The 24,522-nt window shown below is 32.6% G+C and overlaps 1 protein-coding gene across 3 annotated transcripts in view; it reads right to left on the bottom strand.

The window, feature by feature from the left end:
• Positions 1-273: 273 nt before the first annotated feature.
• Positions 274-24,522, bottom strand: part of LOC110020156 (splicing factor U2af large subunit B-like) — a 35,500-nt gene continuing 11,251 nt past the window's right edge. Inside the window, exons 2-11 of one of the 3 annotated variants that reach the window (XM_020718161.1) lie at positions 24,144-24,251; positions 23,886-23,975; positions 23,493-23,534; positions 23,366-23,425; positions 17,774-17,834; positions 17,580-17,692; positions 17,027-17,473; positions 1,869-2,004; positions 1,619-1,686; positions 274-659 (exon numbers count right to left, since the gene is read on the bottom strand). In XM_020718161.1, coding sequence (XP_020573820.1) covers positions 522-659; positions 1,619-1,686; positions 1,869-2,004; positions 17,027-17,473; positions 17,580-17,692; positions 17,774-17,834; positions 23,366-23,425; positions 23,493-23,534; positions 23,886-23,975; positions 24,144-24,248 — 1,260 coding nt within the window. In that variant the 5' untranslated portion in view covers positions 24,249-24,251 and the 3' untranslated portion in view covers positions 274-521. The remainder of the gene's footprint in view (positions 660-1,618; positions 1,687-1,868; positions 2,005-17,026; positions 17,474-17,579; positions 17,693-17,773; positions 17,835-23,365; positions 23,426-23,492; positions 23,535-23,885; positions 23,976-24,143; positions 24,252-24,522) is intronic. The other 2 variants (XM_020718160.1, XM_020718159.1) reach the window with 2 other exon arrangements.

Here is a 24,522-nt window from a genome sequence, read left to right on the forward strand (position 1 = left end):
CTTTCATATCACAATAAAAAGATCATCATTTCACACCTTTTCATGCACAGGTAAGATGGCATGTAAAATTGAAGCTTGGGTATTAGATAGTAAATAAAAATTGAGTGCTAAGTATGTAAATCTTCCTTAAAAAATAATAAAAGTTAATATTGAATGGGCCCCACTCTAACAATAAAAAAATAACAAGATGTATTTCAGTAGCCTGATCAGACACCACACGCAAATTTACGTGTGGTGTCCGTAGGCAATAACCGCTCAGAAAACTTAGCATACAAAAACGATCGTGATCATAAACTCTTAACGTACGGATACAATCATGCAAATTATATTTTAAAACAATTAAGCTTAAAACCTTACAATAAACTCTCACCGCAATTAGATTAAAATTCACATTAAATCTTCTGAGAACACAAGTTTTCGAAATATTTATCAAATCGAAAAGCTCTAATCACCATCTTCCAAAGGGTACAAGAACAAATATATGGAACAAAAAGGGGCTTAATGCAAATAGTATTATATCGCTAACCATCATATTCTCTTTGCGCAAATTTGTTCTCTGGATAGAAAATGGCAACCACTTGATTTCCGCCGAATTTCCTTCCATGAAGTCCCTGTCTTGCTTTTGTGGCACCTTCTATATCCACATATTCTAAAAATACCTGAGCAAATGAAAAAAAATAAAATTGTTAAGAAAAATTAAAAAGAAATAGCAAATGTCATTTCAAAGAGATAAAATAATATGGACAGCAAATTACATTTTAAAATTACGCATATGAAAAAAGTAATCACTTAAAAGGACTTGTGTTTGGGAAAAATTATTACGTCCGGACTCGAGATGTAGGAGTCCAATAAATCACCTCAACGTGGAGCTGACATAAAAAAAAAAAACTCGTTTTCTTATGATCCGGCCCGGTAACACTGGAATATTCCTTCCGTGTTATTCTGCATTATTCAGGTGTTATTATGGTGATATTAATATGTTATTGTGTTATTATAACATCGAGAATATTCTCTGAACGCAATAACACATGAATATCACAATAATAACACCTGAATAACGCGGAATAACACGGAGTGAATATTCCCCTGTGTTAAAACGAGTTTTTTTTTTATTTTTTTGTCACTTGCAGGTGACGTGATTTCGTTGGACTCCGAACATATCTCTATGTCCGGAGTCCGGATGTAATATTTGTTAAGTATTTGGAGGTAATATGGTAATGATATCAGTACTGTGAGAATATATAAAAACCAAAGCATTTTGTGATCCAGAATGCTTTAAAATAACAGAAGCAAAATTCCAAATATTTATTTCATGGGAAATATATTAGTACCACACAATTCTTATGGATTTACATAGTTAATATTTACATTTATAACACATTGGTCCTATAAATCAATGCAAAAAAAAAAAATATGCATTTGATTTTTAAAAAGTTAGTTGAAGCGGTATGTATGTTTTATATGATGTTAAAGATCGAGTGTCGTGAATGTAAAAAAGTTGAAGTTTATTGTGTTAGATATGTCAATACATAAGAATTGTTTGGTATATATGTAAATGCCCCTTATTTTATTTTATTCTATCTGTGAAGCAAAATTCCTTGTATATGTAAATACAAACCTTTCCAACTCCAGGAACTGGATCACCATTAGGAGGGGGACGAGGGATGACAATATTCACCAAAGCGCCTAAGAAAACATTGTTAGTTACTCTTGAACTTAAGATCGCAGCAAGAAAAAAAAAAAGGAAAACTACAGCATCTTCTGCGTGCAAGGGTGAAAAAAGAAATTGAAAATCATAGGAAAAATTTGCAAAGCGTAATAAAATGTTATAAAAATGGTATCAGATAAAAAAAAGCTGAGTTTCAAACCATATTTTCCGCCTTCTCCTCTCATGTCTTCCAATATATCTTCATATTCTTCGTCGTCCTTCAACTCATCCTCTGTAACTACCTGTGTCAAACATAACACCTTGGAAGGAAGGGATCCCGCTTGGAAGACCAACTTCTGCAAGAAAGAACAAAATATTTTAGGGGCATTTACATACACAGACCCAATTCCTATATATTTATATATTTAACAGTTATGCCGCATAAATCTTTCGTATCACATAAAAATATCACAACTTTTAAACAGTGAAAGATGCCTTTCCATGCATAGGAATTGCATGGTACATATAGGAATTGAGTGGCATGCATTTATATCTTTAAAAATTTAATTTAAATCATAAGACAAAGCTCCAAAAAAGGTGCAAACACATCTAACCCACTTTACAACCAACAAAAAATGAATATTTATTTTAACTGATCTTTATTTGCCTTACGCCACTTTTTTCTACAAAAAAGAGAAAAATAAACCTTTAAACTTACTAGAATTACAGCAATAAATATTCATTTCATACTCATTGGTGTATTTCACAAGCAGATTATAAGAACCACTGCCTCAGTCACAGTGCCAAACAAGTCAATAATGAACATCAAATAATTAAGCCAACATTGAGATAAAGATGTCTAAAAAGCTCGTTATTCGCAAAAAGCTTGTGTTTGAATCATTTGTTAAGCAAACGAGCTCAACACAGAATAAATTTTGTGGGCTTGATCTATAAATGAGCCGAACAAGAACAGGCTTTTGTTTGATCATGTTAGGCTTGTTTTTGGCTCAAATTAATTAAATAATAAAAAGATAATATGTAAAAAATAAATTAATAATATCTTTGATATGATACCAAAATTTTGATTTACATAAATGTGAAAAAAACAAATTTTAGGTGCTACATATGTAAAGACAGAGGGATTGGGTGGTATGTATATAAATGCCCTTAGAATTTTTAGATATATAAATACATAAGAATTGGCTGGTATGTATGTAAATGACCCCAGAAATTTTAGTATTGAGCTTTTAGATATATGTAAATACATAAAAATTGGGTGGTATGTATGTAAATTCCCCTAGACAAGCCTCTTGTCCCGCCCACCCCTCCCCTGGCATTTACTCATGTAAATACTTATATGTTGGGTGGTATCATGTTAAATATCACTCGAACTACCCCGCAGTCCCCGCCTCATCTAACTACCGCCTACCTTTAGTCTCACATTGATTAGTACAAAATTAGGCACTTTGAGGAGTTGTATAAGTTGGTGGAAGAGTGGCAAGTGTTGGCTAAGAAATTAATAGTTTTATGATGATAGATTAATACATTAAAATATATTTAATTTTATGACATCCAATACTCCATTTGATAAAAGGTAAAATGAGTTTTTTGATAAACTGAGCTTGAATGCAAGCCGATCTCTCTACAAAAGAATTTTCTGGAAAAAAATCTGTCAAAATTTATTAATTTATTTTGGTTCGAGCTCATTTTCAAGCCAACACCAGCCGAAATTGAACATATTTCCAACTGCAAATGAAAAGACTCTTGGCGAACAATTACGAGAATTCGAACAAGCCGAACATGAACAAAGCTTGGACCCACTCAGGTTTGGCTTGTTTACACCCCTAATTGAGAACATATTTTGTAGGGTCCACAAATATATCAAAAACCAGACTATACGTAGCTAAAAACTCGAATTAAAATAAACTTCTTCGGATATGAGCTCAAACATAAGCCTAGACTACAAGAAAATTGCCTGTAAGATATTAAGTGATTCATCTAAAAGAGATCACTATAATAGTTGACTAAATTTAATCAATCTGGGCAGAAAATACAAATATCCACATGCACACACACATGTGTATCAAGAATATAGTAGCACTGGGGTGCGAAGGTGGAGATTGCCGAAATAAAATTTAAATTAGTACGCTTTTTGTTAAAATAATGTCCACGAATGAAAATATTAGGTTTCAAGGAGACTGCACAAGAATGAACATCTAAAGAAATGAAACTCATAGATACATGCAGGAGAAAGAAATCAGGACCCCAATGTAATGCCAATGAATATATCAAGATCCTACAGATTCATGTCAGAAAAAAATTCAGAATTTACTTGATAGTGAAACAGTACATTAAAATACTTGAATTTAAAATCAAAATGCATATATTCGAATTACAGATGTTATTTGCATAGCTGTAGATACTTTCCTACTTTGGTGAAAACTAGTTCCTATTTTCCATCCTAATTGAACAACATATATATCAAAAACCTCAAAGACTAAGCAAAATTCATAAATGCTCTTATGTTCGCCACATGGTATCAGAGCCGAGGGTTTCTACCTGTAACTGTACTTTTCATGAGCCCTCGGACTTTTATTGTGTGAGCATTTACATACATACCACATAATTCTAATGCTTTTAAATATAACACCTAAACAGTCATTTTTACATGCATACCACTCCAATCCTGAACATCACATCAAAAATACCACCATTACCATATTTTTAAAAGCAAAACACACCTTTTTATGCATGAGTTTATGACATCAAAGTGTTATAAGTGTAAACATCAAACTTTGAGTTTTAGATATGTAAATACATAAAAATTGTGTGGTATGTATGTAAATTTGCCTATTTTTTTTAGTGAGCTTCTACCGACCATCATAGCCTTCATTGTTTTGCATATACTTCTCAAGCAAGAGTAGCCCTCATTAATGCAATCCTTCAAGCCACTTTTTTTCGAATCAGATAATATTCCTTTTGAGGTGAACCATCTTGCTATAGTTTCTTTCCTATTTTGGTCCATCACAACCTTTATAGATGCGATCTCCCTCTCGCAATATACTCCAATGAAAGATCTACAGTGCTGCAACAACTAGATCTGATTCAAAACAGTTGCAATTTTCCCAGCTCCAAGCCTCCAATCATGACTATTTCCAAACAAAATTAAAAAATGAAAGAACTACAGCAGGCTCCTTTTCTAAGATTTTACGATCTTGTAAGTCCAAATTCTTTCATCATCGCCCTCCTATTTTCAGATCCATACCCACCAAAATGAAAAGCTGGGCTGCCCAACATAAAGTCTCAATCTCAATCTCAACTGACATTACAAAACTACCACAGTAAAGAGCAAAATAAACGAGGATATAAAGATGAAGAGGTTGAAAACTAAAGAGAATCAATAGGTTCCTTCGAAAAGAAAATTTCCAGTATATGCTTATTAATCTCTTAAGTCTCCATTTCCTTTCAGATAATATATCTTAAAAAAGTGTTAGATTAACTCTTCGGTGAGAGCCAATATTTTGGCATTTATACCTCATACACTAGAATAAAGAAAATAATTACTGGAAATGCTTTCTTGCTATGGTTGAAAGACTGAGAGATATCCATGTCGCACAATTTCTCTAACTTTAAAAATGTCTTTATGTTCCAAACTTTTCAACAAACTACATCTCAATTTAAAATTTTGCAGATCTAAGACTTTGTGCAATTAATAATAAAATGTCTTCATGGAGGTCTACTTTAGAGTTTAAAAGCCTTTGTTTGAGTAGATTTAAAATTGAGTACATTGAATGTACTTTTAGTAGTAGTATATCTAGCGGCGAAGTTGTAATAATGGGTATCAAATTATTAAAATGAGTGACCGTTTTAGAAATCTCGGGTTTATTGTTTAGTGATAGTGATATATATATGGGAATGTTATTAGCAGAATTCAAGTTGCGTGATTGAATCATTAAAAAGAGTTAACGTTTTATATATCTCGAGCCAATTGTTCAGTGATGGTGATATTGATGGGAATTTTATTAGTAGAATTTGAGTTGGGTGATTGAAGTTGAGGAATGCGTCGGGCCTATTGTGTGATAGAAAATTACCAATAGACTTGAAGGAAAATTTTATAAGAAGGTGAGAACTACAATGCTTTGTGGCGCAGAATGTTGGCCTATAAAGAGATGCATAAAACTAAGCTGAGTGTGATGACCTAATTTATGTAAGAGGTCTATCTTACCCTTCCTCCATTAGAACATAGAATCTAGTTTTACAGTTTCCTTAATAGCTTTCCTAGAATAATAGCGGAAAAACTAATACCAAAATAGAACTTCAAAACACCTCTGCACTCCCTAGAGTTTCATAGGCTTAACTTCAAATCCTTAGTTCCTTGGCTAAGCTGATTGAGATTAGGCCATTGAAGCTTAAATTGAGTTTTCATAGGTTGAAAATGTCTTAAGCCACCATTTTGACCCTAAAGATTTAGTTAGGTCTTCTTTTGGTCTTCAATTTGGGCTTTAGCTTAAATTAAAATTAAAATTAAATTTAATTTAAATAAAATTTTAATCTAATTCAATTAAAGCTTAAATAACACTTAAATTCAAACCGGATTTAACATAAATTCATCTTAATTAAAAAATTTTAAATATTAAAATTTAAAACCTTGAAATCAACATAAGCTTAAAATTTTACAAAAAAAAAATAAATTAAGCAATACAAAAACTTAAATTAACTTATGAATTACAGAACTTAACATAAAACTACACTAACAATTATATTAAACTTACACTTAAATCAAATTGAATATAAAACGTTAAACAAAACAAATAAACATAGTTAAAATCTAAAATTAAATAAATTAAATTTAAACTTAAACATGAGATATAACCTAACACAAATATCAAAACTAAAAATAAATATAAATTACAAGATTAAAACTAAAATATAATTAAAATTAGAACAAACTAAACACATGAAATTAAAGAGAGTATACATGTATACCACTTCTTATATATGTATGCATATGATATGTATGTAAATACCTCTAAAAATGAAACTATTTTTTTCTTAATTTCAGTTAAATTAATTTAAAATGAAACAATCAAACCTTAACAAACTAAAAAAAAATAATTAACCTTCAATTTAAATCAAAACATAAACTAAATTAAATCAAATGTCAATCTTAACCCAAACTCCATCAATTTTAATTAAATGAAAATCAAGTAAATCAAGTTAAATAAAATACCTAAAATACCAAAAAAAAAAAAACATTTACATATATACCTCTTTACACATTGGAACACAAAAAAAATAGAGTCCTATGCCAGACCACTCCCTAATCCTAGCCCTTGGATCTCAATCCAATGGAGGAGCCAAGGCCACTTGGGGAAATATTCGTCCCTCGGCAAATCTCCCAACTCTCCCGGCCAAAAAATAAAAATTCTACTTCCTCCAAGATGAAACATTGAATAGACTTATTTCAAATCATTAAAACTGAACAATAGGATAGTTAAGATGTCGCTTGGTGTCCTTCGTATCTCCGACATTTTCTACATTTTCTTCTTTTGGATTTAATTAATAAATGTTCCATTTCTGAGTTTCTCACATTTGAAATTCTTGATAATCAGTCGTGAAAAACTAAACTTAAAACTTTTTTGAAAATCTAACCCTAATCGAGAGCTTTTTAAGGAACTTTGTTGCTTATGATGTAATTGACTATAGAAACTTGTCATTATAAAAAGTTTGCAAATCAGATTTAATCTAACCCATATCTAGTATTCAAATTAGATAGAGGAAAAATTAGTTGATTTTAATCGTAGTCCATTGCAAATATTCAAAATTTCTTAATTTAAGTAATCAAACTCATCGTAAAGTGATATTTTTATCTCCTGAGATAGTATATTACTTTTGATGTCATGTTTAATAATTTTGATAATTATACCTTTGATTATGTATTGTTCTATAAAGACACCCTTCCCTGTCAAATAAATAAAACTGAGAGATTTTTCTGGCAACTCCATTAGGGAAAACTTCTCTTTCCATCTTTGGCCAATGGTTTTGTATTCCTATATCAGTAATGTGTTTGTGTCCCATATAAACCGGATTACCTTTCTTCTGTTGGTATACTTTGCTCATTTCATTCTTAGGCAAGTATAACCAATATTTCTTCAATTCTAGAACCATTAATATAAACAATTAAACGAACAAGTACTAAAGTCTTCAAATTTTAAGTAATGGAACCCCCAATAAAAGAAATAAATCTTTGATAAATTAAAATGAAAATAAAAATAAAAGAAAATTCAAAATCAATATTCTTCCAACCTTAAGACTGGGTCCATCTTATCAAATCTTGTTTTCCTTTCGGTTCGCTTGTACATGACAAGTCAAACATAAATATTACCCTTTCGAAATTATTTCTCATTAAAAGAAAATTCTAAAGAAACTTCGAAAGAAAATAAAAAAAAAACTTCCAACAAAATTTAAACCACAAAAGACAAAATAAAAGTTAAAATTTAAAGAAAGCAACAGATCTTTAGGGATACCCAGTTTACTATATAAGTCATGAAGTGCATTGTCGTCTCTGGAAGACTTAATGACTGGAATGGAGTGTTAAATTGAGTTCAATTGATACTCTGATATTTCCAATTTCAAGAAATGTCTTCTCCAAAACTCAACTGCTCGTTTGTTGGCAGATTAAACTAAGCTGCAAGTAAAAGTGCTCTGCCTCGAGGATCAATGATCAATTATGGAGCCGATTTTGATGAAATAAACATGATCCTTGGAAATATACCCTTCACCATGATGAAATCAAAAGCCATAAAAGATGTAGACCCGTCAGCTGAGTTTAATCTAAGGTCGACTTAAGAATTTTCGTCACTGAAAAGGGTAGGGTTCTGAAAGGGAGGTGCCCCTTGTCGTCAAGCGTACCATCAAGTCAATTGTTATTCGTTATGTTGTCGCTACCGCTATCGAACCTGCAAAAGTTGTCCTACGGTTAAAGGCGAAGTCGATCACGAAAGTTGAAAATTTTGTTCAAATTCGAGACTGGGTCCAACTCAAAATTTGTACCTCTTACCCGAACACAGAGAAAAAACAAGAACCAAACTGCCCCCAACGCTTCGATCACAACAAAGATAAAGAGAAAAACACACCACTCACAAGAGTTCGTTACGTGTTTGAGAAGCTCGCTCCAAAGGAGATATGTTATGTTGCCTAGATTCTACAGAGGATTAGACGCACAATTTCACATCAAATAAAAAAAAGAAAATAAAAAGATATATCAGCTCATAGGCATCCAGAGCCTACTAGAAGGACAAACAAGAAGTAGTAACTCGTGAGAAAATTCTTGATAATTTAACAAGATTATGACTTAAAAGAGAGAATGGATGTAATGCCCTGATAATTGAGCTCCACTTTAAAGAACTTTTATCTAAGTTTTAAAAGGTTTTTGAATAAAACAAAGAGGTGAGATTAAAAGATAAGTAATTAACTAGAGATATTCAAACCATTTAATTTTTCAACCAAATTGAGTCATGAATTTTGAATAGGTTATAATATCTCAGAATTCAGATTAAAAAACATTTGAGAATTATTAATAAAGGAGAGATTAAACATTCAAAACTCTTAAAAAAAGTGCTCCACCATACACATTAATTCTCAGTAAAAAAAAAAGAGTAGAACAAGAAGAAAACAAATCAAAAGAAAAAAAAACAAGTGGTCAGTCTCCCTAAAAAAAAACTTGAGGTAAGCACAAAAAATATCCAAGTCACTAAAACCAGAGCAAAGAATGCTAAAGTTCTCTTATCAGCTTGACGATTTCGAAGGAGAACGACATATACTCCAGATCAATGAACGATAAATCGAGAAGTACAATACACATAATGTTTGTAACGAACGAATTTTAAAAAAAAAAGGTTCTTATAAATGTCGATGTCGTGCTTGTCTGAAATTGGGCAACACTCAAAATTGAAAACTCTTCAATCTTCATTGTTATTTGGGTAAAGTGTAATTTCCCCTAGTGTGTCATATACCCAATGCAACTAGCAAATTCATAAAAGCTAAATCAAATGGAAAAAAAACATCAAATCAAATCAAAACAAATCAAATCAAAATGAAATAAAATAAATGAAACGAAACAAAGAAAGAACAAATGAAACATAAAAAACAAAGCAAATTTTCAATCTTGATAGTCACTTCGGCAAGGAGCAATTTCTCTTAGGGTGTCATATACTCAATGCGACTAAGAAATATCATCAAACTTTGTAAAAACAACAAATCAATTAAACAAACTTTGGGAAATGTGTAATTTCTCTCAGGATGTCCTATACCTGATACAATAAAAAAAACTCATTAAAAGAAATATCAAAAACAAAAATCAAAACAAAACAAAATAAAAAAAAATTCAAACAATCCGAATAAATCTCGAAAACAAAATGAAATCAAATAAATAAAATTCAAATCAAACTTTAAATTCAACTCTTCTCCTAAACTGTTTCGAATGATGACAGGCAGAGAAAGAATATCCTTGCCTTTGCTCTGTTAATTCGAATGAGATCAAACATACATTGTTTTCTTTTGTTTATCGTCTGCAGTTTTGAATAAAATAAGACAGATGTTGAACTCTTTATCACTACTGTTTCGAATGAAGTCAGTTAGAAAATGAAAATCATTGCTTCTGTTCTGTCATTTCAAATAAGGTCAGGTAAACATTTTTTTTTGTTCTTCATCTATTGTTTCGAATGAGGTCGGACATAAGTCGAACTCCTTCTCTGCTATTTCAAATGAGGTCGGGTAGAGAATGAATATCCTCGTCTTTGTTCTACTGCTTCAAATGAAGCAAAAAAAGATATTGATTTTCTTTTGTTCATATACTATTTCAATTGAGGTCAGGTAGACGTCAAACTCTTACTCTCTACTGTTTCGAATGATATCAGGTAGAGAATGAATATTCTTATCTTTGGTCAGGCATACATTATTTTTTTCTTTATTCTTCATATGTTGTTTTGAATGAGTTCATGCAGACAACGTACTCTTCTTCTCTACTGTTTCGATTGAGGTCAGGTAAATCAATATTCTTACCATTGTGTTGTTATTTCGAATGAGGTCAGACAGAGATTGATTTGTTTGTCCTTCATATGTTGTTTCGAATGAAGTCAGACAGGCATTGAACTCTATGAGTTCGAGTAGAGAATGAATATCATTGTCTTTTTTCGGTCGTTTCAATTGAGATCAGGCAAACATTGAGTTTTCTTTTCTATCCTTCATTTGTTGTTTTGAATGAGGTCAAACAAACATTGAACTCTTCTTCTTTACTGTTTCAAATGAGGTCAGGTGGAGAAAGAATATTATTGCCTTTGTTTTGTTGTTTTGAATGAGATCATGGAGACGTTGGTTTTCTTTTATTCTTCATCTGTTGTTTTGAAAGAGATCAAGCAAACACTCCCTTCTTTTTTTACTATGAAATAAGTGCAAGTCCCCTGACTGGTATCCTCTTCTTGATCGTATTTAAAAGTAAAAGTGAATCCCCATGCGTTTTACTACAGGTTTGATCACCGGATTAATCAAAATTGATAGAGTTTGAGTTAAGATTGACTTTTGATTTAATTTAGTATGTTTTGATTTAAATTTAAAATTTTAAGATTGACTATTTTTTTAATTAACAAAACATTATTGGGTCTTATGCCTCAGATATGAAAAGTTAAGGGTTGCGTTAGGTACTTTGTTAGGTAGTCGACAGCCAGAATAAAATTTGTGAAAAAATCATGATATGAATCTTTTAAATCCTTGTGTAAATGCTAGGGCATCCACTGAAATCGATGCGTTGTATTGCCTGAATAATAGTGAAAACTGTGCAAGGGCCACTATACCAACGCCCGAGTATAATGTCAAATAAGCAAGTGTTCCCACATTACGGACGGATGCATGTAAAGAAGTTATTCCATGAAACAAATATTAAGATAGGATCTTTGAATATAAGTTTTATCACAAGTAAATTAATGAAATTAGTTAGTATTATGGTTCATAGGAAGATATTTTCCTTACATATTGAAGAAACTAAATAAGTTGGAGAGAATATTAAGGAGATTGATAGCTTAGGTTTTAAACTTCGGTATTAAAGTAGGAGTCACATAAAAAATGGTGGAGGTGTAATTATAGATAAGAGTTTAAAAGATAATATTGTAAAAAGTAATAGAATTGGAGATAAAATTATAGCTCTTAAATACCAAGCTTTTAATATTATAAGTGTTTATGCTCCTCAAGTAGGTTTAGATATAAGTTCTAAAGAAAACTTCTAGAATAACCTAGAAGACTTAATACAAGTGATACCTCTTGAAGAAAAAAAATTTCTTGGAGGAGATTTAAATGGACATGTTGGTAAAGAGGTAGAAGTTTTTAGAAATATTCATCGTAGCTACAATTTCGAGGTAATCAATGAAAAAAGTAGAGTCATATTAGATTTTGTTTTAGAGTATGATTTTGTTGTTGCTAATACTTTATTTAATTTCGGGGTAAGAGTATGATTTTGTTGTTGCTAATACTTTATTTAAGTATGATTTTAGAGTATGATTTTGTTGTTGCTAATACTTTATTTAATTTCGGGGTAATTAATGAAAAAAGTAGAGTCATATTAGATTTTGTTTTAGAGTATGATTTTGTTGTTGCTAATACTTTATTTAAGAAAAGAGATGTGCATATTATTACTTATAAGAGTGGATCTAATAAAACATAAATTGATTATTTTCTTATGAGAAGATGAGATCGTCATGAATATAAAGATTGTAAGGTTATTCTTAGTGATAATTTAAGTATTCAACATCGACTATTAGTTTTGGATTTTAAGATGAAAGTTATAAGATAAAGAACATTAGAAATCATTATCATAGAATTAGATAGGGGCACCTAAAAAACACAAATAAAACTATATTTATGAGTAAACTTCCAGATTTCAAGATTTGGAATGTTCATGAAGAAACAAATTCTATGTGGGATAAAATAACAAACACTAGTAAACAAGAAGCAAAAGATACACTTAGAGAATCAAAAGAAAAAAATTCTATAAATAAAAATAGTTGTGGTTGAATAATATTGTGCAAGAAAAAATAGAATATAAAAAGTTATAAAAATGTCTAAATGTAAAAGCTTAGAGAACTGGGAAAAATATAAGGTTGAGTCGTAGGAAGACTAAGAGAATAACGTATGAAGCTAAAAATTCTGCTTTTAATAATCTTTATAATAAATTAGATACAAAAGAGGGTGAAAAACCTAGCTAAACAAAGAGAAGAAAAATAAAGATTTAACTCAAGTAAAGAGTATTAACGATGAAAATCAAATAGTGTTTTTTTAGATGTTTAGAATAGGTGGGTGAGCTATTTTGATAAACTTTTCAATGAAGTTTCTGAAAATACGATCGACCTTAGTGCTCTTAATATCGTTAATAATAAGATATCTTATTTTTATAGTCACATTAGTAAAAAAAAGTTTAAGAGGATTTAAAAAACCAAGGGTGGAAAATCAGTAAGAACTGATGATATCCCAATCGAAGAGTGGAAAAATTTATGAGATTTGGAAGTTTGATATTATTTTAAAAACTAAAAAGTTGCCGTAGGAGTGGAGGAAGAGTATTTTGGTTCCCATTTTTACGAATAAAGGGGATGCACGAGTGTGAAAATTAGAGAGGAATTAAGTTGATGTGTCATACTTTAAACTAATGGGAGGGTAATTGAACATAGATTAAGACGTATTACAAAGATTTCTCATAATCACTTTGGATTTATGCCGGGTAGGTTTACCATGAATGCTATACATTTATTGAGAGGTTTGATGGAGAAATATAGAGAGAATAAGCAGGATATGCATATGATTTTTATTGATTTAGAATTTAGAAAAAGCTTAAGATAAAGCTTAAGATAAGGTTCCAAGAGAAATCCTTTGAAGAGTTCTAGAGAAAAAACATGTTGATTTGCTTTATATTCAAGTCCTTAAAGATATGTATGCTAGAGTTATTACTTGTGTTCAAACAGAAGGATGACTGGCCCAATATTTTCCTATTTCAGTTGGATTACATTAGGGAGCGGCTTTAAGCCAATAACTTTTTTGATTTAGTTAAGGATGCCATTACTGGACATTTACAGGAGGACGTAATTTGGTGTATATGTTTTTCATTGATGATATCCTTTTCTCACCACACAAAACTTTAAAACCATCCAATTCTCATGTATTTACATATCTAATAGTTAAATTTTATTTCTTACATTTACACCACACAAATCTTTCATATCACAACAAAAATGTCACTATTTAACTTACAAAAAATGATGGGCACATTTTGAAATATATAGATAATATGGCCTATATGTAAAAATTATAAGTGAACTGTTGGATATATAAAAAACATAGGTATTGAGTAGTATGAATGCAAATCTTCCAAACTTTCAAATCAAAATTCAATTCAAAAGGTGACAGATACGTGAACACAGTACAAACCCCACGTAATTAGCAGATAAAAAATGGTTAAATGATTGAATCAAGATTCAATTTAGCAGAACAAGCACAACAAATACACAACACATCTTCACATGAATTGGAAGTTATGCTGCTAGAGTTAAAAAGAACATCAAGCTCACTCCCCTCAATATCTATGTTCACAAGAACAAGCAACCCTATTCCTACGCCACCTATCAGCCAGAAATAGCATTCCAGCTTCTCTTTCCTCTTCATCAATATGAAACTCCAAAAAATACAGAAAATAAAATCAGAAACCTCCTCACCAATTCGTACAAATAGCAGCTACAGGATCTCGAACTAGAGTGGATCGAAGAAAAAGCAAGGGCAAAGGTCAATGGAAATTGTCTACGAACGATGCCTTCTCCTGTGGCCTGGGAGTCGTTTGTGATAGTCTGCACGAAGCCTTCGCCTGCCTAGGAATTGTTCTAAGGCCTTTGCCCATGGGAGGAAGCTGCTTGGTTGCGTGAGATACGCCGGAGAAGAGGAGGAAGCCGTCGAAGAAGAGGAGGCGAGGGGAGCAGATCGCGGTTCGTCTTCTTTCACAGGAGAAGAAAAAATGAGAATCGGGTAGGGTAATCGAGTAAAAAGCCGAGAGAGGAAGTCGGGCCGCAGGTTGCACATCGTGTTCCGCATTCGGTGTATATCGCGACCCGCCGCATGTGCACCGCCGCCCCAAACGATAGTTTTTAGCGGTTTGGTGCTGCGTCGCAGCCTTGCAGTTGCTCTAAACAGAACCTGAATCTACTCCTAAGAATCTGTCCACCCCTGTAAACTCACAATTTATCTAAATTTGTGTCTCTGAGGTTCCCTCATGCATACTCAAGTATACTAGAGCTTAAATAAGTTCAAAAAGTCATCCCAAATAATAGGTTAATGAAGACATGTAAGTTTTGACTCCCCTTTATATGCATGATCTACTTGAAGAAATCTTTACCTCCCTATAACTACTAAAGAAAGGCACAAAAAATTGCATAAAACAACCTTTTATTGATTATCCCAATGTTTCAGTAAAATATTTTTATCAAATCTGAAGAATTTTTATCAAGAGTGTGAGTCAAAACAAATTGTAGGCTCCAAATACTTTATCGAGATATTACTAAGATAGGAATAAGGAAACACAAACAAACGAAATAAAAGCATTGGATATAACAACAAAGGGAGACTGTCAATAAGATTGAAAAAATAAGTATACATTAAAAGCAAGATTAATCGTTAAAAAATGCATACATACATAAAAAAAATTATTATCGGGAAGCATTTACCGCTATAACAAAAATGAACACATTAAAATTTATATCCCTGGCAACACACAAAAAAAAAAGAATTTTAATTGAGCATTTCTCTAGGATTTGAAGGAAAAGGTGCACAAAACAGGGTATTCTGTAGACCAAAAAGGACTAAAGTCTAAAGCAAACCCCTAAAGCTTAGTTGGAGAAACTTGCCAGCTCAACCAAACTTGTAGTTATCAACAATATTAGCGTGGATATTGTTTCCATTGAAAATTTTGAAGAAAAACAAAATATGAGACTATGCAAATGAATTGTACTTAAAAAAACATAAAAATTTAAAGTCACGTACACAAAGAAGGGATACTTATCTCTCAGCAAAAATATATTATAACTCTTGTTGAAGGAAACTAAAAAACATTGCTATGCCTGCTGAGCCAAATAAAAAATTGGAGGAAGCAAAAAAAAGAAAACGACTGTAAATAAAGAGATGTATCAAAGATTGGTAAGAAAACTTATCTACCTTGCTCACACACAACTTGGCACAACATATTCAGGCGGTTCATGCAACAATTTAAGAGAGCCACATAAACAAATTGAAAAAGCAATCAAAGTAAAGGAAAATATTCAAAAGGAATAATGACCTCACCTTAGAAGGCAGCACATATGAAGATTATGCATATTCACTAGTGAATAAAAAATCAACGTCAAGATATTGCACATTGCTTGGAAAGAATCTAGTGATTTGGAGGAGCAAAAAATAGAATGTAGTGGCTGAATCTATTATTGAATTAAAATTCAAATTTATGGCCCAAGGAATTTTTTATTATTAAGGCTAAAATCATCCTCAATGAGTTGAGAATCAAAAAGGAAAGATCTATAAAGTAGACTTGTGACAACAAAGCAGCAATACATTGTCTATAACTCAATACAATATGACCATCCAAAGAACATAGAGATTAACATATACTACAAAAAGAAAATGCTGAAAAAGGCTTAATCTACATGTCTTATTTGCTGTGAAATGGCCAACTAATATAATTTTTCTACTAAAGGACTATGCGGATCAATATTTCATGAAATCATCTCCAAGCTAAGAAATGAAAAATATCTATTATATAGCTTGTGTGGGAATGTTGGAACCTACAAATTCAATTCAAGGAAATCAAAATCAAATGGATTCATAACAAGGAAAACAAGATCAGCCTAATTATTGCTTAGTATCAAATACTGAATCCACTAAGATTACAATGACGGGAAAAAAGTTTACGGTTGCTTTGTGCAAATGATAATAGGTTAGTTTTATTTTCAAACTCGATTTTGTTTTATTTCAAATGAAAGAGTTTAATGGTTGAGCCATGCTTTTGACCAGAGTTGCAATCCTACAAGTTTTATTAGTAAACGGTAAATGATTATCAAATAACAAAAACTTGAATAGCTTGAAATAGATTGCATGCTGCAATTTTACATTTAATTGAAAATCAAAAGCCCAAACCTATTAGCATAAAAAGAATTAAACACGAAATATGGGCCATAAACCAGTGTGCAGCAAATCATACATGGTTATAAAAATGACATCTTTCTTCCATTAGATTTTTTTAAAATGTTTTTTTTTTTTAATTTCATTTAATTTACGGAGAATAACAAGGTGATTTTCAAATACCTGTAAAGCTACCTGCTGCTGCGCCTGCAGCAATACACTTTCCTGCTCTGGTCTAGGCTGTACTGCACCTTGGTTTGCACGCCTGACTGTAAGAGTTTTATCTCCCATCTTGATGCCATTAAGTGCTGCACATGCAATGTCAGTAACAGAGAGATCTTGATAAACACAGAAGGCATAGCCTTTTGAGTTGCCAGTTTCCCTGTCCTTGACAAGATCAAAACCACGTAAAGGGCCAAATGACTCCAGCAACTCCCGCACCTGTGCTTCAGTAAAATAGTAGGGAAGACCACCAACAAAAATACGATCAGGTCCTTCGAGGCCTCCAGCAGAACCAGGCATTAGGCCAACAGCAGCAAGGTTAAGGTTGGGGTTGGGCTGGCTTGGGCCAAGAGCTGCAGCAAGAGAAGGGTTGTAGTCACTTGGCCTTCTAACCTTCACAGGTGCCCCCTGGATCCACATGAGAATCTTAGCAGAATATGGCTAGAGGAAAAGTTAAATAGCTAAACAGAACAAAAGACATTATTTGACTAGATTCAGCTGGACAAATCCTTACCTCAAAAATAATGCCATCTAAGGCCATTGCATTACTTGCTTCCTCTACAGACCTCATTTCCACAAAAGCAAATTTCTTCTCATGGTTTATATATACGTTAACAACAGCATCGCCTTCAAAATGGAATAGATAGATGAGCATTTATTCGCAATGAATGGATAATCGATCAAGGAATGTGATTAAAAAATTCTCACCTGGACCAGCAGTGTTTCCCCCAATGGCCGCCATAACTTGGCTAAAAAATGTTGCCACCGACTGTAAACAAATACTTTTAAGGACAAATTTACAGTTATAACTGACATTCAAATTGTTGCTAGCTTTTTCAAGCTCCTGAATAAAGCATTATGAATCATTCTACACATTCATTCCTGTGATAGTATTCCTTTATTCTTACTTCTATTCTAATTTAACTTGAGCCCAAAAAACAGCTTGCAGTGTAGGAAATAAAAATGCAAGCAAAGTACTGAACTAAAATAACATTGTTTAGTATTATGTAGGAACACAAGCTTTTCCTCATTAGTTGATAAAAAAGAAGGAAAAATGAAAAGCAACAGGTTGTAAAATTAAACAGTTAGCATTTACCGCTATCAGCATCTTCCTCCAAAATTAATCAATTAATTAAAAGAAAAAAACAGTAATATAAAAAAATATACTTTCGAAGGGAAGCATGATGGAAAATAGTTACAGGATTGAAACACAAATCACAATTGACTCTTCATTGTTTGCATATGAATTGTGAGATTCCAAAACAACAAATGCAATTTGAACTTACCATGCTTGATTAGAATCACAGAGAATTTTTGTTAGCTCACTGTCCAATTCAAAGACTGAAATGACAATTAAAAGCCACTCAGTTCAAGATCTACTGCCAAACTAAGTTTGGTTTAAAACAAAATAAGAAGCCTGAGAAGTGCTGTCAAACCAGTACTCCACTTTCTTTACTTTATCCTCCAAAAAAAAGACTTCGAGAAAGTTGGTTTACTTCACTGGTGTTTAAAATATCATTCACAAGCTCAATATTCCCAAATAAGTTAATATGACCGTAAATCATGAAACACCATAACACATATTTTACATCTAGTTGAATAAGGAATCCTGTGATCCAAAACTCAATATAAACAATTTACCGCATGAAAAAAGTAAAGATCACAGAAACACTTCGAGATTTCCAACAGGATGAATGTGGAATGCAGGACAGCCACCATGGGCCCGGATCTCCATTTCCATATTTTTAACCACTGGATACAAGACTTCAGGAGCTTTGATTGTTTGATTGGTGTGAAAGGTTTTTTTTTTTCCTTTTTTCGCACATGCAAAACAAAACATTAGCAACTCACCACACTAGACAGTCTAGCAACCAATTAGCACGCTGCACATTTATTATCTCATAAATAATAAATGACAAAATGTACTTGCTTCCTTATCCCATCACCACCATAACAAAATGACAAAATGTGCTGGGCTGCAAAAGGATATATAGAACCAAATTAACTCAAATGGCTCAATTGCCCAACACAAAGCAAGACTTGTAGCTCAAGGCTATAAGCACAAACATGGTTTTGACTATAAGAAACTTTCAATCCTGTGACAAAAAAGCCAACCATTCCCATACTTCAAACATATAACAACACACCAAAGTCTTAGCTAGAGGTCTGCAATGCCTTTCTCCATGGCACTCTCAACAAAACAGTGCATATGATGTAGCCACCTAGATTGCTAGATCCCCAACATCTTACTCATATATTTCTACTTAAAAAACCGTCGAGGGATTGAAACACTCTCCACCAATGGTTTGCCACATTCTCCACCTATCTGCAATAATTCAGCTTCACCACAAGCAATGTCGATCCACCTCTGCTTCTCTACAATCAGGACAATATTCAAATGTATATACCTAGTTATTTTGATGACATACTCCTCACTGACAACAACGCTAACTCCATCACAAATTAACTTCATTAACTCCATGCTGAATTCAGCAAGAGTAATTTAAGTTAGGTATCTTATTTTCTTGGTATTCAAGCATCGTCCACACCATATGAACTTTATGTCAATCAAACCGACTGCCAAAGTCATTTTGCACCACCCAAGTATATGTTAAACTGCAAACTCATTTCCAACCTCTATTCAACAAAATTTCCATCCACCAGCAATCCTATAACAAAACCTTTACTGCCACCTTGCAAGCTCAGTACAATACTTAGCCATTGCCCCAACTAGACATTTCCTAGATCGTTAATAATGCCTTCCAACACAAGCTCAATCCCTTAAAAAGCCACTTTTGGTATACGGCTAGTCCGATTTATCAAAGAAATTACACTTCATGGCTTGCCCATCTACAACACCAAGCTTCTTCTACAGTTTTATTCTTATATCAATTGAGCTAGTGATCCCAAAAATCAAAAATCAACATCCAAGTATTCTGAATTTATGGGCCTCACTCTCATATTGTGATGTGTTGATAAATATTCTATAGTGGATAGCTCTTCAACTGAGGCCAAATACTGGTTTCGTGCCACAATTGCTATAAATGTAGTTTGTCTAAGATGTCTTCTCCAGGACTTCAACCCAATCACTCAACCAGCTCAGTGCACTTTGAAAAATATCTCTCAACACTTGTGCTCGTCAATAATCTTATTTTTCATGCCAAGACCAATCACACCAAAGTCAACTATCACTTTATTAATGATTGCACTAAATCACAAGCCATTGAAGTGCATTATATTGCTACTCAAGATCAAACAGGTAAAATTCTGATCAAATCTCTTCCCACCAAAAAATATATATGGCTGCAAGGCAACTTAATGATCCATCAATGGCCCGCTAGTCTGCAGGGAGGTGACAAGCAGCCTGCTATTGATAAGCTTACAGCAGATAAGGAGCTGGCAGAAGCTTCAACCAGCTCTGATAACCTTAGCATCATTGCCAAACACTAGTGCAACCTCCGTCTTCTCTGGCAGAGCATCACATACGTTAATCTTAAACTATCCATTAAAGCTCAGCCAGTCGATTGTAACCATTTTTGCCATATTCTAATTTCCCTAAGCCTGAATCCTGTATATATTCAAACTCTGTTTATCCTTACTACATTGCAAATAGGGCTGTAAACGAGCCGAGCCTGAGCGAGCCCAGGCCCGGGTCGTGTTCGGCTCGTTCGAATCTGGCTCGTGTTTGAAATCGGCTCGTGTTCGAAATGACTCGTGAACAGTGTGTTCGTGTTCGGCTCGAATAACATTTTCATGTTCGTGTTCGGCTCGAAAATGGCTCGTTAGAATATAAAATTATTTAATAAATATTTTTTTTTTAAAAATAATAATTTTGTCTAAAAATTTTTCAAGGACAAATTTCATACAAAAATTCAGAGATTATGTTAATTTATTTTTTACAAAAAATTAATTAATTATAATTTGTAATATTTAATTTTATGAATATGTATTATGTATATTTATATATATTTATTTTCGAGCCAATTCGAGCCGAACACGAGCGAACAAACTTTTGTTCGTGTTCGGCTCGTTTCGTGTTCGGCTCGTTAGGCTTAACGAACGAGTCGAACACGAGCTGCTTAATGAGCCGAACACGAGCTGTTCGCGAACAACGAGCCAAATTGACAGCCCTAATTGCAAAAGAAAAAAAAAAAATATTAGCAAACTATTTTACTTCTTCTTCAGACTTGGCATTTCTTCTCTCTATTTTCATCTATCACCTTTAGCTTCTTATATTGAAGCTCTTCTATTTCTAGAAGGCTAAAATCATGTCAGCTATCGCTTAAGAATGCCATATCTTGTAAGGGTAAAGTAATGCCGTAAATGATGAATCATAGACATTTTCACAGGAAATCCTACAAACGTATATCTCGTGAAAGATGAAACAATTTTTTAAAGTTGAATTTTTTTTAAGCTAGCATTATCAAGATTAAAGTTGGCACCGGTCCTTAACTCCTTGCTTATTTGCAGCCTTCCTTACAAAGGACATGACATGAGTATATTATCTGAGGCTCTTTGCACATTAAAGCCAGAGGTGATAACCTTTTTTTATCACTATTGCTATGATATTTAACCTCCTACGATTCTATTATGCTTAGGCCAGAGGAGGCAGTTTCCTACTTTCTTTTGGGATTGCAAAAAGAGAAAGGCATGTAGAGAGTCGTTAAATAAAATTTATAATAGGACGCGCAAATCCTTATTCTTATGGGATTTAATTCTTTAATCAAATGAGAAAGTTAATGAATTATTCGAGAGGCCATTTTCTTGTATAAATGTGGAACCACTTTTCTAGTAATTTCTTGGCCTATTTTCTTGTCTTTTCCTAATTCTTCTTTCTATTTTCTTTTTCAGCATTGGTTTGAAATCAACAATCTGTTTAATCAAATTTGTAATAATATGGTTTTATGCCAGAAACATAAATTCATTTGTGTAGGGCTTTTGTGATCCTGATTATAGTAGTTAGTTCATACTATAAGGCTAAAACCATTCTATCTGAAATTGATTGTAACAATGCTATGGGCCTTTATTGATGTAGCCATTAACGTAAATAATAGTCTGTATCCTAAGAATTTTCTGTATTTGTTGCATAATTTTGAGCATATAATATCAACTACATATTAAAATTCAAGAACCTAAGAAGTTCAATATATTGAGTAACTCGGACCTAATTGAGCAATTAATTAACCCCAGCTCTCAAACACAAATAAAAACATATCTATTCGTTTCAAATACTTCATTCTTATCTATACCCTCCAATTACTTGGAACAGGTCATTCTACACAGTATGGAAGGATAGCATTACAAGAACTACCTCAGAATGAAAAATAGTCGGTGTTTTACCAGCCAAGCTAAGAAAAAAGGATCTGTTTTCTAGAAATTGCATTTACTCAATCGAAGTGCAACATTTTAATAATTTCATACACAAATCATACTTGTAGCAGAAACCTAAAAGACCCATTTTGCAAATTGAGAGCATATTAATCTGAAGGTATGCAGTAATACAAATCAAGTAGAATGCCTATATAACAATCATGCTTACTAAATGATGCACAAGAAAGAATAAATAACAACACATGAACACCTACATAATTACATACGCAAATCATACTTGTAGCAGAAGCCTAAAAAGATCCATTTTGCAAATTGAAAGCATGCTAAGCTGAAGGTGTGTAATAATACAAATCAAGTAGAATGCCAATATAACAATCAGGCAAAGCTTACTAAATGATGCACATGAAAGAATAAACAACAACGCATGAAAGTCTTGAATCGACAATGAACACCACTTCTACAGGAAAATATACAAGTATAAAGCCATTGTATAAATTATAACCCAATATCAAAATAGAAAGGAAAAAAAAAACCATAAATAATGCTTGACTCATACATGTGTATATCAAAAAAGCAAATAAAATTTAATGAAGGAGATTAAAAAAGGCTTTCAAAAGTACAGTAACTGTATGAAATCAAAGCAATAATAGAATCAAACCATGGCTAGAAATGCTATAAAACAAGAAAATCATAAAAAAAAATTAACAAATGGTAAATCTAAAAAAAAAATAATTTGCAGAATTGAAGTGCCAGCATAGAGCAGCTGAATGTTCCAAAAAATATCTTTTGCTGACCATCACTTTATGGCAAAGAAGCATGCTGTGCACAACCACGCGTTTAGCAACATTAATATTTACATAAAATCTAGTGAATAAGACTATGGCTCCAAAAGATATATGCTGCTACATCATGCAGGACATGCACAAAAAAGAGGGGGGAGGGGGTGGTACAGTTTCAAAGGGCACAAACCTGTTCATTAGCAGCAGGGGAGAGACCTCCAACGTAAACTCGCCGAGCATGTCGAGTTGCCTGAAAATTTCAAAGTTATGCTCGCTAAAAACAGCATAACGAAGAATTATAGAAATGGAGACCATACCTGCTGTGTCATAGCTTGCACTGGCATTACTGGAAGAGGGAACTGCATGCACAAAATTCATGCTTTAGATATGGTAAAACTACAGAAAATGTTCCAATGTATTTAAAATAAGATTTACACACATACCACTCAATTTCTATTTATTTACATATCTTAAACCTAAACTTTAATTTTTACAGTTATACCACCCGAATCTTTCATACCACACAAAACTAACACTATTGTAACTTTTAAAAAATGAAATACGCCTTTTCATGCAGAGGGAATGTAGCATGTATGTAAAAATTAAAATTATAGGTGTTGGATATGTAAATACAAGAATTGAGTGGTATGTATGTAAATCTTCCCCAAAATAATTAAAATCTGAATGATTTGGTTAATGAAAGTAACAACCTGCCCAGCTGTTAATGGAAACATGCTCGGAAACATTCCAGGAACTGTTGCTGGTGCCCCAGGTATCTGGCCTATATAACCAATTAGATGCTACAACAGATAAATCATATTACCCAGCCATAAACAGAAAAAAAAAAGGAAGCAGCATAAGCTTGTTTTGCCCATTGGCGATAACTAATTTTTGCCTTCTTCAAATAAGAGCTCATTTTAGAAAAAAATAACTAGTTAAATACTGGAGAATGTACTCATAAAAACTACCAAAGAAAATAGCTGCCGGTTGTGTACTGATTCCTCCTTGTACATAAAAGCAACAGTAGCTGGCTCACGCCCATTGGCAGCACAGTGGGACAAGTAGCCCAACATTGCCTTCTTACGACAATATTTATATACAAAACAAACAAAAAACCACCAAAACAAAAGAACAAAATTTCTGCTCAGTTACAAATATAAAATCAAAGTACAATAAGGAAAGAAAATCATTCAAAAAATTATTATGAATTAAACTTTTAGTAATCAGAGAAACGCTAAACTAAGCTTTAAATAATTATTATTCACCGGTACAACATCAAGGAGATTGAGATGAATTTTCAAGTTAGCTGCCAACTTAAAACATGCATTTACAACAGAAAAGCATGGC

The sequence above is a fragment of the Phalaenopsis equestris genome, unplaced genomic scaffold (genome assembly GCF_001263595.1).
Source record: "Phalaenopsis equestris unplaced genomic scaffold, ASM126359v1 Scaffold000094, whole genome shotgun sequence".
Classification (NCBI taxonomy): Eukaryota; Viridiplantae; Streptophyta; class Magnoliopsida; order Asparagales; family Orchidaceae; genus Phalaenopsis; species Phalaenopsis equestris.